General features: G+C 51.3%; 2 protein-coding genes across 9 annotated transcripts in view; one reads left to right on the top strand and one right to left on the bottom strand.

Moving 5' to 3' along the window:
• The window catches only part of ggps1 (geranylgeranyl diphosphate synthase 1), a 32,682-nt gene extending 21,859 nt beyond the window's left edge, over nucleotides 1–10,823 (bottom strand). The window contains exons 1-2 of one of the 2 annotated variants that reach the window (XM_017722832.2): nucleotides 10,600–10,823; nucleotides 4,874–4,974 (exon numbers count right to left, since the gene is read on the bottom strand). In XM_017722832.2, the coding sequence (XP_017578321.1) occupies nucleotides 4,874–4,946 (73 nt within the window). In that variant the 5' untranslated portion in view covers nucleotides 4,947–4,974; nucleotides 10,600–10,823. Of the gene's footprint in view, nucleotides 1–4,873; nucleotides 4,975–7,759; nucleotides 8,122–10,599 lie in introns of those variants that run through there. The other variant, XM_017722833.2, reaches the window with a different exon arrangement.
• A 124-nt stretch (nucleotides 10,824–10,947) lies between these two features.
• The window catches only part of arid4b (AT-rich interaction domain 4B), a 64,745-nt gene continuing 58,650 nt past the window's right edge, over nucleotides 10,948–17,042 (top strand). For 5 of the 7 annotated variants that reach the window (XM_017722829.2, XM_017722826.2, XM_017722825.2 and 2 more), the window contains exons 1-2: nucleotides 10,948–11,354; nucleotides 13,363–13,414. In XM_017722829.2, the coding sequence (XP_017578318.2) occupies nucleotides 11,101–11,354; nucleotides 13,363–13,414 (306 nt within the window). In that variant the 5' untranslated portion in view covers nucleotides 10,948–11,100. Of the gene's footprint in view, nucleotides 11,355–12,414; nucleotides 13,258–13,362; nucleotides 13,415–17,042 lie in introns of those variants that run through there. The other 2 variants (XM_017722831.2, XM_017722830.2) reach the window with 2 other exon arrangements.

The raw sequence follows: 17,042 nt of genomic DNA, 5'->3' as shown, positions 1-17,042 counted from the left end.
GGTGGAGACCGGTCTGGAGGCCAGTTTAGCACCCAGACTCTCATCAGGGAGCCATGCTGCTGTAGCGCTCTGTGGCTTCTGAACGATAAACGGAAAACAAGCCGCGGTCTTTATCCCAGAGAACACAGAAACACAGAAATCTCCAGAAAGAGTTTCACATGCTGATCCGTCGGACCACAGGACGCTTTTCCACTTCCCCTCAGTCCATTTTAAAGGAGGTCAGGCCCAGAGAAGGCGGCAGCGTTTCTGGATCCTGTTTATTGATTATTGATTGATTGTTGATCGATTTCTTCTGTGCATTTTAGAGTTTTAACAGCATTTGTGGTCGCAGTGAAGAAGTGTTTTTACAGACGTGTTTTCAGAAGTGTTCCCGAGCCCATGCAGTGATTTCCACCGGAGGTCATGTCTGTTTTATGGAATAAGATCAGTCAATTACTTAATAAAAGCTGGAACGCAGCTGCAGCAGCTTTCAGGAAGTATCCTCAAAAAAGCGCTTGGTCTGCTATTCACGCAATTTTGCAATGAAAACTCACGGCTGGCGCTTCCTGCCTCGTAAGACTGATCCTCAGAAACCGGCCTCTCAGTGACTTCACGCAATGTCCGACACACCAGACGGCCACGCGTCCACCTCTACGGACGGCGCCCGAGAAGAAAAACCATTACTAACAGATCAGCACAAAACCGCCTGAGTAAGCAAAAGAAAAAGAAGCCTGAGAACGCCGGCAGCAGAGGCCTCAACAACAAGGGTATTACAAAATATCAGAAAACAAACAAACGAAATCCCGGCGGCTGCCATGAGACTAAAGTCTCAGGTGATAATTACTCGTGATTAACGATTCAACACAACAGTACAGAAACAAGCGGCCAATCAGGCTCGAGTACCACGCTTACTGAATAGCTGATACTTGTTGTACTGTCAAAATACTAAATAAATAAATAAATAAATCATTTGTGCTGCCCTCTTAATACGTTAGAGCACCAACCTTTAGGTCCTAATGGGCCTTAATGAACATTTTTACAGCTCTCACTTATTTACCTGTAATCGCTGCATCCCCACGCCCTCAATTTTGCATGTAGCGGCATAATATGACTGAAATCTAATGACTGTTAATGAACTAAGCTAAAATAACTGCCATCAGAAAACTGATTAGTGAATATGGGAAATCCCACTAGTGTTGGGTGCTGTGGTGTGAACTCCTTTCAGTTTAATCAAAATAGTTTTTTATATTAATTTGCTTCGATCATTTTGTTCTTTAAAAAACTTAAGTTGCATCTTAAGTTGCATTGCATGTTGACCCGAACTGACCAGAAATAAATGAAGTTTACCAAACGTTTTAATGATATTGAGCGGGTGTGTCGGCTGTTAATATAATAATTATTTAGCACAGAACTCACGATGACGTGGCCACGTTAGACCCAGCGGATTTCATGGAGAGGTGAAGAGGCTCATAACATTCATCCAAGTATGTTTTAGGACTATAACAATAACATAACTGCTTAGAATGAGTTCATATCATATTGAGCTCTACAGTGAACTATTAATAATAATAATAATAATAATAATATAGAACAGAACACTGCACTCTACCTTCATCTTTTCTGCCTGGATCTCAATAATCCAGAAAGTGTGTGAATTCATAATCATTAACCTAATTCAGATTAAATGATATATATAAACTCCACTTCTTTGCCTGATCAGGGCTTCATGATGCCTGTAACTAAAACACCCGACAGCAGGCTTCTCCGTTATTAAAGCTGTTTTTAATGTTTATTTTCAGATCAGACGATAACTCATGCATTTCCTTCAACCAGGAACGACTACAATTCAGTTCCACCTTAAACTGTGTAGCAGGCAACCAGAGTGTAACTGCAACTCCACGTGGAACAGGAAATTCAAATAAGCAAATCTGAAACCGTGTACTGTTTGTATTCAAGCGCAATGGTCCACTTATTTATCCCTGCCGCCGCACTGACTCGCTGCCCCCGCCGCACTGACTCGCTGCCTCTACTGTATCACCCCTATGTGGTATGAATGACAATAAAACCTCATCTTATCTCTTGTTTTGTAACTAATGCTGCATTTACTCTGCTCCCTGGGTGTTACGAGGGGTTTCCTGCTAAATCCAACTGAAATGTAGTCCTACTAAAAAATATCCGCTCGCATTTAAAATGCTGGAGGATCTACTGAGCTGCACATCACAACCACCGACCTCCTAAATTACAGCTTTCCAACAGAAGATAAAAACATACTGTTCACTGTAAGTCTAGATGACACTGCTGCTGTCGGAACGTTCATTTATTCATTTTTGGTCAAATTTCTTGTTTCATTTTTATGTTTTTGTCTTTCAGCTGAAGACCATGACAGTTCCTCTTCATTGTCCTGATTATATCATTTTTGTGATAAGTGAACTGTTCTCTCAGCCCTGTTCCTGCTCCTCAGAAGATCATTCATATTTCAAAACTTCTTACAGGAGAAGCAGAGGAAACGAGTAGTGAACGGCTGTAAGTGTACTGGGAAATTTCGTACTGGTATCAATACTGGCAGAAATTTCTCTGGTTTTGTTTTCTGGTAGGGAAGCGGCGCCACGCCTGGTCAGTTAAAACCTTTGTCCCCAATTTCCAATTTGCACAATTACGGTTTTACACGTCGCACGACCAGAACAAGTCTGTGTGCCCAGGCATGGATTTGAGTGAAAGTACTGAGGTGAGTAGGTGCTCGAATGTCTCTGAAATGAGGTCACAGCCTATTTTCTCATGTCTAATCTTCCTGGGTGAACCTGAACAGGCTAAAGCTGAAACGCTGAAAACATTCAGTTCTGCTGTCACTGCTGCACCACTAGCACTTCAGACACTGTTCAGACATCCTGTAGGAGAGAAAGCAGAGGTTCATCTGTTCACCTGAACAGAATAAACGTGTAATAATAAGAACAAATCCAGCGAACTGATTGTTTCATGCTGCTCCCTTCAGAAAAGCAGAGGCAGCACATCAGCTAAAACAGAGCCACACCAGCAACACTTCCGCCTTCATCCGACGGCTTCCGTCCTTCAGGGGGGGGTTTGGCAAACATCAGTTACTCGCAGTGAAGCGCTCGTCACACCATACGCTTCCCTTCCACCGCAGAGAGGGGTAAATGAACTTTAACACAGCGCTACGCCGTAGAAGAAACGAGCGGCAAAGGTTTGAACACTTTCCCTGCAGCACAAGACAAACGGCGCATGCAACCAAAGCTGGGTGAGGAGGAAACACGACGGCTGTGACTCGAGACGCGCATCACTGCTCTGAAATCAGGACTGGGTCAACTGAAATAACACACATTAGAAAAATGAATAAAGTGAAAAATAAAAGATCAATAAATATCTATATAAATATAAATATCCTACTGCCGTTACTGTTTAAGAAGCTCGGGCTTATCAAGCTTTGGAGCCACGATTTCCAGCTAGTGTTGAAATGGCGAAAAGGTCAGGAGTTCGCAGGCCAGCCAACTCAATTAGCACTAAATTAAAGGAGAATTCCACCATTTTTTAATTTCTGCACAATTAAATCTGGAAGATCTTTAAGTTCACAGCGTTCCGAGTTCACTGCGTCAGAACTGTTCACCGCGGTGGTGAAAGAAGCTGTTAAACGTCTCAAAAAGCTGCAATATAGCATTAATATATGAAAGGGCTGTAAATTTGCTGCCTGAAACGTGGTTTTCTGATTGTACTGAAAGAGGAATTTGGCCTAAAATGCATTATAATCTATTCGGAGCAGTGCACTCAGGGTATTATGAGGCAAAATAGTTCCCAGAGAATTTTTATTTATTATTTATTCTGTTTATTTTAGCATCATCAGCATTACACAAAGACTCAGAAGTCACTGGTAGGTTCACCGGTCATTTTGGACAGTAAGTGAAACGGCTGTGTTTGTGTTGTAGACATCACAGCCCTCGTTTCCTGGCAGCATAACTCTAAAGAGCCAGAGGTTTGCTGCAAACAAGTGCTATGAACTGAGCAACTCAAACACCAAAGACGTGCTTGGAGGAAAAAAGGAGCAGCATTTGATGCAAAGAACACAAGAACGTCCTCGCTCATGACTCAGACTGAGCCTTTCAGGGACGCTCCCTTTATACCCAGTCATGACACTCACCTGTTTCCAGTTAACCTGTTCACCTGTGGAATGTTCCAAACAGGTGTTTTTTGATTTGAGGTGTTTGGTTTAAAAGGATTTGCAGATCATCGTATTCTGTTTTTATTTATGTTTACACAACATCCCAACTTCACTGGAACTGGGGTTGTATTTTCTATGGGTATTATTTTTTTCTTCAGGTTATCACGTTTTCCTGAATGTAAATTGGGACGGTTAAGATTCTTTGTCCCCCCGTTTTGCGGGGGTGCCTCCTGTCTTCTGTAGAGGACAGCACGTTCATAAACGGCATGACTAATTATTGAGTTAGGAAAGTGTTACGGCACTTAAAGAAATGTGAAGAGGCTCTTTGGCTCGATTCTGTCTCCTGTTGGTCACTCACCACCGCAAAACTGCTGAATAGGCTGTGTAAACATACATGTGCCTTAACTTAAACAATAACTTAATTATGAAGGCAGATTAATATACATACGTTCTACGGTAAGCGACGCCATAATAAATCACCGGTTTCCCCAAAGACCTGCGGTAGATTTAATTACGCTGCAGTGTGTTCCGCACTTCTATGATTCGTTTGGTCACTTCGTTTAGGGGACGACCAGCGTGGCTGAACTATCGTGTCGGACACAAAGCACAATACCATTCGTGTCCAGACCTTCCTGGCCACGAAGTCACCAAGCAAATACCCAATCCTGACACGGTCTGGCCGTTACTTCCCAAAGCCATAAACGTCTGTACATGTTTTAACATTACCTGGTAGCTGCAGCAGGTAATTGTAAGGTTCTAGCAGAATCCTCTCAGTTGCTGCTCCCTCAAGGCCATCCATCCTTTATACTTCCACAAACTGGAAAAGTCTGAAAGTGTAAAAACAAAATGTATAAACAACAAGAAGACACAAAGCCTCTGTTGGTCTAGTTAGATTAGACAGCAGGTCGGAATCATTCGCTGCATTTTTCATGTGACAAAAAACTTGATTTACACAGAGCAAACATCTAGTGACATGACGTGTGAACTGGGAGAGTAACCGTGGCAACCAGTGGCTAAAAAGAACCACAAACACTTTCAGACACTGCACTTTAAATGGCTATGGAGAGTAAAGCTGGACCGCCACGTTAAAAAGAACCACGACACGCAGAATGCAGCATTTCTCCGAGCGCTGTTCACTCGTTTCTAGCCACCGCGTTTGTCTGGACTTTCCAAAACATCCAACTTTCGATGATAAAAAGTGTTAATGGTGCTTTCGAACACTGAAGTGTCTTTTTCGGAGAGCAGTGGTTTCGTCTGCTCCCAAGAGCTCGTCGATTTTTTCAGGTATGCACTGATATGGAATGTTTGGGTCAATATGATTAGCAATGATAATTTATTAAGGCTTATCAGGAAAATGAGTTCTGAGTCACAAATGTCATTCAAACTCCTCACAAAAAGCTCCAAGTCCTATCGCTCAAACCATCTGGCCAACGTTGCACAGCTGCTCCACAGCGTCCTGTTCTACTGGCCACGCTTCACCATGGAGATCACGAGCTGTGCTGGCACTAATAACATCCATCAGCGCTTTAAACGTTTTGGACCTGCAGCGTTTGCAGAACAAACACTTGATGGTAAACGTATTTGGCTTCATTCAGTCCCAACTTCATCTTTCCACTCTCCCTGGAACGGTTTCCCAGGCATTCCAACTGGAAATCTGCACTCTTGTAGTTACTGGTCATTGTTTGAGCGCCCTTGCCTCGCAAGAGGAAGTGATCATGAGGACGTCTACCATCTCTGGTCCAACTCAAAAAGGAACTAATGTGTGCAGCAGCACAGGCAGCTGACCGTTTACGTCTGACCGTGAATCCTTCAGCTCCTACCAACGATAATTTAGCAATCTATTGATCCATAATCAGTTCTAACCAAGTGAAAGACGACCGCACTAAATCACTTTAGCGTTAAAACCACACGGACAGACGCGGCAGAATGACCTGCCAGAAGATCCCTCAACGCGTTGGGTTTTGTGAACGACGCGGCTACGAGGATGAAACGTATGAAGTATGAATCACAGCCAGCTGGAAACAGTGAAGATAAAAATGGATCATCTCATCAACAAGGATGAAGGCAGCGCGGTGGGCAGCTCTGTCGCCTCAGAGCAAGAAGGGCCTGGGATCGATTCCCCAGCCGGGTGGTCAGTGACGTTTCTGAGGAGTTTGCATGTTCTTGGTTTTCTGCATGGGATTCCTCCCACAATCCACAGACATGCTGTCAGGTGAATTGGAGATGCTAGACGTGAAAGTGCCCTGTGATGATCCGACCAGGATGCTTCCCGCCTTCCAACGACCTTCAAACCAACAACTGTTGAGCTGTTGACCCAGGAGGCTCCAGAACACAAGCGGCTCCAGAACACAACGAAAACCCATCTTTCATAATCAAGACCGTTACGGCTGTGAATGATGGAGATCAATACGGTTTCCTGCAGGTTTCCTCCAGGAGGGGATGAAGAAATGAACATTTTACGGCCAAACTCAGACTGACCGATACGACGTACTGCTGCTGACTGGACAATGGAAGTACAGCTGGACAAAGAAAGACCAGATCCGTCCAGCCTACTGGTTCCTCTGTGGATCTTTAAGGATGTGAATGCTGCACAATAAACAAGCAAGATAGGAAAATGGGTGCCTCTGAACTTTGGTGTGGTTTTGAGAGTTCCTCGGACGGCAAAACGAGTGGTGAGGCTCGACTCAAAGCCCAGACAACCAAACTGAACCTCCCATTTCGGACACACTCAGAGAAGAACTAATTCACTGGAAAACTGTAAAAGACAATTATGACTGGAGAGCTGAAGTTAAAAGAGGACAGGCAACCAGATAAATACAATCAGAGGAATCATGAACCCCCCATTCAGAACCCCGAAGACCCCAAAAAATAAACGCCTTCCATGCAGTCGCCAAGAGTCCGAAACTACTAAACTACTAAATAACAGCAATGTAACATATATATTAATAACAGCAATCAACATATATTAATAACAGCAATGTAACATATTAATAACAACAATATAACATATATATTACATATAACATATTAATAACAGCAATATTAACTGCAGTTGTAAGAAGCCATTCATGGGTCCCAGCACATTTAAGCCCAATGAGGCTCCGGTAGAGTTCAGGCAAACCCGGAATAAAGCAGTGAAACACGGTGACCGCGGGTTTAAATCACCAGCTGAACAAGCTCCACACTCCTGCCCAGGACCACAGAGTTTTTATGAACCCACAACCTCCGTAATTACAGCCACCAAGCCACAGAGCAACTGCCCCCTGCCCAGCAGGACGGCAGGAGAAACATAAACGTTCATAATAATGTCAGGAAATGCAGGCAATGGGGTTTAAATCCGATTGAATGCGTTCACTATGGAATATTTCACAATCTTACAGCCCACTTTGGTGCTTGAACTCACATACTGCAGATATAAGGCCACAACTGGCCCAGGCCAACACCGTAACTCTTAGGACTACAGAATCCAAACATTATTTTTATAACTACTTCTCAACTTTCAATATTCATCACTGAGAGCTCCCACTGGAAAAGCGACCGTGTTCAAAATCTTTACATTTCTAATAAATGTACAGTCACAAAAACAACTGGCGCTGGGACTTATTCCCGTACCGTCAGCACCGAGGCAGAGAGGTCATTTCTCTGAAAACGATCCACTTCCAGTCTCCGCACTGTTTCTAGACCGATCTGGGGTCAGGATCACGATGACTGCCCGCAGGCCTTGTTCCGGTTTTCTTCAGTAACGGTTCTCGGTTTGCATTTAATGCTTTTGGCACCATCTATTGGTCAAAAAGTGGCGAAACGGGAAATTATGGAATATTTACTAACTTGGCACTGAATTGAGCGCTGTGGGGACCCACTGAGGCCTGACCAAGGCAAATGCTGTAAACTTCCTATATAACAGTCTATACATCCATTTTCTAAGCCGCTTCTCCATCAGGGTCGCGGGGCAGTCTATATATTATATATACATATATATACACATATATATACGTATTCAGGCCAAATATGGTCACAATCAGACTGCTGGCCATATAACCACCAAGACGGAATAACTCCAGCTGCACTGACTGATTCATGTGCTGCAGCCAAAATGCGCAAAAATCTATTTTCGTTCAGATTTCACAAACTGATTCAACTGTTTATCAATAAAAATGATAAACTAATTGATTACTGTGATTTATCAAACGTTCTGCAGTTTCAGAAAACCAGAAAGCATTCCTGAAGAACGGAAAACTGTCAGTGGACGGCAGCACAACAGCTCAACTCAATTCCTGCAAGACAAGACCAAAAGGACATACGCCAGATTTATGAACAGCGCCCCCTAAGGTCCATCCGAAAACAACTTTCCCCGGGGGTCTGTGCCGGATCGCGGACGCTGCACATAATTTCACCCCTCAAACTAGTGCGACAGCACCGAAGCCCAGACGTCGGCGGCGTGATCCATCGCTGACGTGCCGAGCCTGCTGATGTTACGAGTATTACAAAAGCCGCGGCCGAGCTTTTCCAGCTGGTAAACAACCTCACCAGACGCTCTCCCACCGTCCCAGGACACATCTGGGAGACGTTCTACTGTGTTTGTCGTGTTCTGACCATAAAGGACAGTTCAGGAATAACGGTGGACATTTATCGCGAGCGTCGAAATCGAATATGAACTTTGTTTATCGTGATAACGTTTTATCCATATCGCCCAGCTCTACTTCAAATCACAGAACACCACAACTCCAACCGCGAGGCCCGGAACTCACGCGCCACCCAGAGAAGCTGCTGGAGCAGTGATAAAGGGCTCCACTGCTGCCAGTGCAGGTGTCAGGAAACGATTACCTGGAAATAACCGAGCTACTCCGCTAGACCACTGCAGGGGGCCTGATGGGTGTGACTACAGTTCTCACCACGATCCAACACCTGAAACAAGCTTGTAGATTTTCATACATGATCGCTTTTCTTCACTTTCTCTTAACCGTAAAGAGAACATGAATCCATACCTGACCATAACAACTCAAAGCCACCTGCCTCTCGGCTTCAGTGGCTGTGGTGGTCAGCCAAGATAACGACTCTGCTGATCTGAAGGCCACATGAAGTTTGGAGGTCTGTAGTGATTGACTCTGCAGAAAGTCGGTGACCTCTGCGCACTATGCCCCTCAGCATCCGCTGACCGCTCTGTCATTTTACGTGGCCGACCACTTCGTGGCTGAGTTGCTGTCTGTAGAAGCAGTCTGCAGGCCTAGGGGCTCGGCTTTATACACCTGTGGCCATGGAAGTGACTGGAACACCTGGATTGAGTGATCTGGATGGGGGAGTGAGGACTTTTGGTAATATAGTGTGTGTCTAAGCGAACAGCTAATTACACACAGGGAAGTGAGAGGAACGTCTTATATCTCATACGGAAAACAGGCTCTGATCACTGAAGAGCGGAAACCATCCAGGGCTTTTTATCAAACACAGCGGCGTAGCTTCTTTACATTTAGATGCCTGTGCAAAATAAAAGTGTTCAGTTCCTGAGAAGCAGAACTGAAAGCGAAGGGCTGTACAGCACAAACACCGCGGCCTGACCGCAAGTACAAGTATTTAGTGACCGCCGCCGTGTTTAACGTCTCCGCGCGGCAGCCCATCACTGCGGCTCTCACTGCGGCTCTCACGATACACCCCGTGCGCTGGGACGGGAATAGGGTTAGGGTTAGCCTCAGTCTAATAAACGGGGAGGACCGGAGGCGAGAGAACTGCCAGACCGGGTTCCAGACCGGGTTCCAGACCAGGCTGCACGTGAAGCTGCAGGGTGAGGTCATATTTACTCTCAGTGTCCACGGGGGTCACTTTAATAGACTCTGCACGCCCCCTTTTCAGGGGTACACCACTCCACCTGAAAGAAGACCCCTGGAGCGTTTAACCCTAAGCGGATGTTTACTGCGCTGCGCGTGCGACTCAACGCGGAATTTACGAATAAATCGATGTTTATTTATTTAACGACGCTGACCGCGGCAGAGTCCAGTCGCTCAGGACAGCAGGGAAAATAAACGAGGTAATTAACAGGTTCTGACGCGTTTAACTCGAGCAGGACGCCACCGCCTCAACCCCTCAGACCTCCAAGCGGCGCAGCCAGCCGCCCTGCTCACTGACCAGCTGGGTGTCCGAGCATCACTACAGACAAACTCCGCGGAAACACAGGCGCCCAGAAACCTTCCGGCGAGGAGAGGCGCCGCGCTGACCGCAGCAACAGGTCACCGGTCACCGGCCCTCACGGCCAGCAGCTGCTCGGACCCGGAGCCCCGCTCATCAGCCCAGGCCCAAAACAGCTGGACCCCCCAACCACCCGGCAAAGGCTGCGGCAGGTCACGCGCACACATCTGGAATTACATCTGCATCCAGCCGGCTCTTCCCAGCACATCCCGCGGCTGCGCGCCGCTGCTCCTTCTTACCCAGGTGTAATGACGTAAACCCCACGCGCCACCCACCTTCCAGCGCGCGATGAGTAATCCGGGTACTTCCCCGGCTAGCGCTAGCAGGTTAGCCGAGGACGACCGTGCGCTTCCGCTGGGACCGCGGATCACTGGAAACTCGGCCGCGGCGACCCCGGAGGTCCTCCGCGCTCCCGTCCGACCAGCTTCTGACCAGAAACGCGGCGTCGTGCCGAAAGCGCGGCGGTCCCGTCGAGCGGCGCCGCTCAGCTGCGGATTCTCCGCTGCGCAGGGTGTAAATGCGCCATGGCGCCTGCGGAGTAAGCGCGCTAGAGTGGGCGGAGACAGGCGCCAGTGCGTCCAGCTCGCCAAGACTTGTGGGTAATGTAGTTCATACCATCTACGTAAACAAACAACACGCGTGCCACAGAGAACGTCAGTGCATTCTTCAGGACTACACTTCCCTGCTGCGCCTCATCCGAAGCCCACGTCACTTCTTTCAGAGACCGCGCTGTCCAATGAAATGCAAAGGGCGGCTGCCTCCATGCGTGAGAGCCAATGAATGGCGGGATCGGTCACAGGGGGCGGCGTCTGTGTACCTGTCAGTCATCCGCCGAGGGGTCGAGGATCGCCGCGGAGAGAAAGAGCCCGACGGGCGAGACGTTTCGTCGGACTCGCTTCCCGACGCGGATCCCGGGCTTTCGGCAGCGCTCGCGCGGTTCGGCAGCGGGACGGTCTTCTGTCCTCCGATGGATTAAAGCGGATCGGCGCCGCGCTGAAACCAGGGAGGCGCGTCTGTTTGCGTTCGTCAGGTAAGATCGCCGAGGAAAACTCTAATGTGGTATTAAGAGAGCACGGGTTGTGCTTTCTCGAGATGTTTGGGTTGTGCGCCTCAGTGTTTGAGCCACTGGCCGATACGATTCGAGGCAGGAGCGCCTCGATGTTTACGCGTGCCCGGCTCGGCCGGAGGGCTGGCTCACCTCGCTGCCGTGCCGCGGCGATGGGGATCGGCAGGTAAACAGCGTCGAAATAGCGGCGGCTTCAGCCTCGGCTCGCCAGCCCGGTGTCAGCGCGGCCCAGCGCGGCGCGGTTCGGGGACGTCTCTGTTTCGGTGCCGCTCGGTATCAGCAGCAGATGTTGGGCTGGAATTCACAAAACGACCCGAACGCTCAGCGCTGCTGCTCGGCATCGAGTAACTGGCTGGGGAAGCGCTGCCTCGCTGCCTCGCTGCCTCGCTGGATCGCCCTTACGTAAGGCTTTGTGCTGCACATCGATCTGAAACGTGTTTTGGTGGAGAGGCGAGCGGCGCTCGGATCCGGAGTCCAGCCCGTCGGTAAAGGCTGGAATTAGCGGATCTCTCTCCTCGCCCTGATCCGCTAAGCGGTCCACAGCGGCTCGGCTCGGCTCGGCCCGGCTCGGCTCTGCGTCTCCGTGCTTTCCGCTCATTCCAGTGTTTTTATTTCTGGTCCTCAAGCTTCGCGTTTCGAGTGTCACCCGGAGCAGAAATGGCTGCGAGTGTTTCTGCCGTCGGCAGCGGGCCGAGCAGCGGGCCGGGCAGCGGGGGGCTCCGGGTCTCGGTCAGCGATATTTGAGCGCGGACTAAACGCAGGACTGATTGTCTGGGGGTGACCCTGCTGGTGTATCGGAGCCCGGATGGACGCGCGTCTACGGGCTGGCCGTCATATTCACTGCTGTGCGGGGGGGCGGGGGGGGGGTGCATGGCAAGGAGCTGGACGGACGTCTTTACAGAACTTTAAGGCTTGACCTTGCCCCGCGAGCCTCTTCGTGGATTAATCGGTGACGGCTCTGCGTGTTTGTGGCTCCTACGGCTTTAATGGGAGTCTCTGGGCTCGGGGAGGCGGTCCGGGCTCGGGGAGGCGGTCCGGGCTCGGGGAACTCGCTGTCGTGCTGGAAGCGAGCGCGTCGCGTTAATCGGGACGGGAAACGCCGTTTCGGGCTGCCACGTCTGAATCGTCGCAGCCGTGGATTACTGGAGCGCCCGGGCGAATCTCCGGCCCTGTCCGGCGGTTCCGCCGCTTCCCGTGTCGGACCTGCTCGACCGTCTGCTGTGTGGCAGAGAAATGGCGTCATCGCTGTAGCGCCGCAGACATCGCGCGAGCTGGAGCTCGCGCCCGGTGCGGCTGCCGGACTTTCCCTCGGCGAGTGAAGCGTCCCGCGTCCCGGCGAGAGTCTCGGGCTCGGGGGTCACATTTACAGAGTTCTGCCGCCGCGGACAGGACGCGAGCGCGAGCGTTTAACAGTCCGCGTCCCAGCAGGCCGGGCAAGGTGACCGCTGGCTGCTGGACCGGCTCCGCGGGATCATCACGGAAGGCCACGGTTTCCCTGGTCGCCCGTGAACCGCCCGGAACGTGCAGGCCTGAATCGTTCGGTTCGGACCATCAGTACGTCCAGGGGGTCTTCTGGTGGGTGGGCTGCGCTTTCGAACCCGATTTCGATTGATTGGGTTGAAGCAATGCGCGCGCGCCGACCTTAGGCTCGGTTTAAACCCACGCCGTGCTGCAGTACAGAACCGCCTGCAGCCAACTTTCTCCAGAACCAGGCGCTGCCCGGCCTCCACTGGGCCCCGACCCAAACGCAGGACCCGACAGAGGCTTCGCTCGCGGCCGTTTACCGTCGCTTCCCGTGAATGAGACGCTGTCCTGCTTCTGACCTCCGTGTTCGCTACGTCCACGCCAAGGATGCTGCTGGAAAACGGTCACTGTCGACACTGCCGCTGTTATTATTATTATTATTATTATTATTATTATTATTGTAGGAGATTGAAGAGCCGAGTAATTTGAGTATTTTTCTCTCTCAAAGCTGCAGATTGGAAACGCCGGTCCATCCAGGAGTGCTGTGTACGGAGATGAAGGTGGGCTATCCTGAAGCTTTCTTTGCTGCTCAGTGCTCAGTGTGTAGTGAAGAGCAGGGCCCTGTCTCCTGGAGACGCCCTCCTTCAGACAAGGTTCCTCACTAATCTTCAGCCTAATAAAGCCTAACGAACGCAACTGCGGCGCTTAGACTCCCCCGCTTAGACTCCCCGTTTAGACGCCCGCTTAGACTCCCCGCTTAGACGCCCGCTTAGACGCCCGCTTAGACTCCCCGTTTAGACGCCCGCTTAGACTCCCCGCTTAGACGCCCGCTTAGACTCCCCGCTTAGACGCCCGCTTAGACGCCCGCTTAGACTCCCCGCTTAGACGCCTGCTTAGACGCCCGCTTAGACTCCCCGCTTAGACTCCCCGCTTAGACGCCCGCTTAGACGCCCGCTTAGACTCCCCGCTTAGACGCCCGCTTAGACTCCCCGCTTAGACTCCCCGCTTAGACTCCCCGCTTAGACGCCTCGCTTAGACTCCCCGGTTAGACGCCCGCTTAGACTCCCCGCTTAGACGCCCTATTAGACTCCCCGCTTAGACGCCCCGGTTAGACGCCCCGCTTAGACTCCCCGCTTAGACGCCCCGCTTAGACTCCCCGGTTAGACTCCCCAGTTAGACGCCCCGCTTAGACGCCCCGCTTAGACTCCACGCTTAGACGCCCCGGTTATACGCCCCGGGTAAGACGCCCCGGTTAGACGCCCGCTTAGACGCCCGCTTAGACTCCCCGCTTAGACGCCTGCTTAGACTCCCCGCTTAGACTCCCCGCTTAGACGCCCGCTTAGACGCCCCGCTTAGACGCCCCGCTTAGACGCCCGCTTAGACTCCCCGCTTAGACTCCCCGCTTAGACGCCCGCTTAGACTCCCCGCTTAGACGCCCGCTTAGACTCCCCGCTTAGACTCCCCGCTTAGACTCCCCGCTTAGACGCCTCGCTTAGACTCCCCGGTTAGACGCCCGCTTAGACTCCCCGCTTAGACGCCCTATTAGACTCCCCGCTTAGACGCCCCGGTTAGACGCCCCGCTTAGACTCCCCGCTTAGACGCCCCGCTTAGACTCCCCGGTTAGACTCCCCAGTTAGACGCCCCGCTTAGACGCCCCGCTTAGACTCCACGCTTAGACGCCCCGGTTAGACGCCCCGGGTAAGACGCCCCGGTTAGACGCCCGCTTAGACGCCCGCTTAGACTCCCCGCTTAGACGCCTGCTTAGACGCCCGCTTAGACTCCCCGCTTAGACTCCCCGCTTAGACGCCCGCTTAGACTCCCCGCTTAGACTCCCCGCTTAGACGCCCGCTTAGACTCCCCGCTTAGACTCCCCGCTTAGACGCCCGCTTAGACTCCCCGCTTAGACGCCCGCTTAGACTCCCCGCTTAGACGCCTGCTTAGACTCCCCGCTTAGACTCCCCGCTTAGACGCCCGCTTAGACGCCCCGCTTAGACGCCCCGCTTAGACGCCCGCTTAGACTCCCCGCTTAGACTCCCCGCTTAGACGCCCGCTTAGACTCCCCGCTTAGACGCCCGCTTAGACTCCCCGCTTAGACTCCCCGCTTAGACTCCCCGCTTAGACGCCTCGCTTAGACTCCCCGGTTAGACGCCCGCTTAGACTCCCCGCTTAGACGCCCTATTAGACTCCCCGCTTAGACGCCCCGGTTAGACGCCCCGCTTAGACTCCCCGCTTAGACGCCCCGCTTAGACTCCCCGGTTAGACTCCCCAGTTAGACGCCCCGCTTAGACGCCCCGCTTAGACTCCACGCTTAGACGCCCCGGTTAGACGCCCCGGGTAAGACGCCCCGGTTAGACGCCCGCTTAGACGCCCGCTTAGACTCCCCGCTTAGACGCCTGCTTAGACGCCCGCTTAGACTCCCCGCTTAGACTCCCCGCTTAGACGCCCGCTTAGACTCCCCGCTTAGACTCCCCGCTTAGACGCCCGCTTAGACTCCCCGCTTAGACTCCCCGCTTAGACGCCCGCTTAGACTCCCCGCTTAGACGCCCGCTTAGACTCCCCGCTTAGACGCCCGCTTAGACTCCCCGCTTAGACTCCCCGCTTAGACTCCTCGCTTAGACTCCCCGGTTAGACGCCCGCTTAGACTCCCCGCTTAGACGCCCTATTAGACGCCCCGCTTAGACGCCCCGCTTAGACGCCCCGCTTAGACTCCCCGCTTAGACGCCCCGCTTAGACTCCCCGGTTAGACTCCCCAGTTAGACGCCCCGCTTAGACGCCCCGCTTAGACTCCACGCTTAGACGCCCCGGTTAGACGCCCCGGGTAAGACGCCCCGGTTAGACGCCCCGGTTAGACGCCCCGGTTAGACGCCCCGCTTAGACGCCCCGCTTAGACTCCCCGGTTAGACTCCCCAGTTAGACGCCCCGCTTAGACGCCCCGCTTAGACTCCACGCTTAGACGCCCCGGTTAGACGCCCCGGTTAGACGCCCCGGGTAAGACGCCCCGGGTAGACGCCCAGCTTAGACGCCCCGCTTAGACGCCCCGCTTAGACGCCCCGGTTAGACGCCCTGGTTAGACGCCCCGGTTAGACGCCCCGGCTACGGTCGATCCTCATGTGTGTTTGTCATAAGCATCGCGCTTTTGCAGGCAGTCAGTCGTGTGAAACGTGAGGAGGGGAAGAAAAAGAAGCCGTATTATGTAAATATGCAGAATGCGGAGCACTTAAGGCTTAATAACGCTCAGTAATGGCCAAGAGCAGCGGTCACCACCGCCACCTTGTTAGAGCTGAAAGAACTGCTTCATGTTCTGGTTTTATATGTAGTGTAATTTGGTTTATATATTTAACAAGTGATGCTTCAAACATCGCAAAAAAGACCAGAAAAGAACCAGAGGACTGCACCTCTGTCCGAAGGCTATTGGGTCAGAAGCTTGTCCTTGCGTGATGAAGAACCTTTGATGATGCAAAATCCCAAACTCAGCCTGTCCTGATGGAGCTTAGGCACGTAAGTTGCTGTGGTGATGTACTCTGGTAAAAAGCGGTGCGCTGTCGTGAGGCCGATACTCCAGGGTTAGGTCATTTCCGGAAGTTGGCTGACCAGCTGGCTGACCAGTCCTGATTTGTAGGTCTAACGTGAGTCTTGGCGCTGTCAGTGTGATTTGGGCTGTGTTCCCCAAGCTGTGCTGGGGACTGAACCGGAAGTGTCTGTCTGCTGTACCGATTATTTATATTTGCCTTGCATGCCTCTGTTGCTGGTGGTGGGTTAGGAATAGGACCTTGGTGGGACCTCACACGCGATCAGAAAGACGCCTGATTAAACCTGCTGGTCAGATTGTTAGGACGTGGAAAAGTGATAACCTGTGCACTGCTGTGGCCTTTGAAGATGCTGTAGCAGTGGATTTAATGGAAAGAGAAGCAGCGAAAGTTTAGTACCAGTCATCATTTCACTGCTTCCAAACGGCTGTTGCAAAGCCCACAGTAACGCATCTGCAGCCGAACCATTTTACGTCTAATTGCTACTTTTTTTATGAGCCTTTTGATTTTTACTCTTCAAAGTGAGCCACGCAGACGTTTGGACTGTGGCTGTGAGCAGGTGCTGGCGTCGTCTGTGAGCAGTTCAGAGTTCCAGTATTCAGACGCAGAAGAAAGTCTGTTTCTCTTCTTCTCTCTGGTTGACCGGGTATTCGTTGAGCTC

Source organism: Pygocentrus nattereri, chromosome 5, assembly GCF_015220715.1.
Source record: "Pygocentrus nattereri isolate fPygNat1 chromosome 5, fPygNat1.pri, whole genome shotgun sequence".
In the NCBI taxonomy this organism is placed as follows: domain Eukaryota; kingdom Metazoa; phylum Chordata; class Actinopteri; order Characiformes; family Serrasalmidae; genus Pygocentrus; species Pygocentrus nattereri.
Note: the sequence above shows the minus strand (reverse complement) of the source record. Positions and strands in the feature narration are given on the sequence as shown.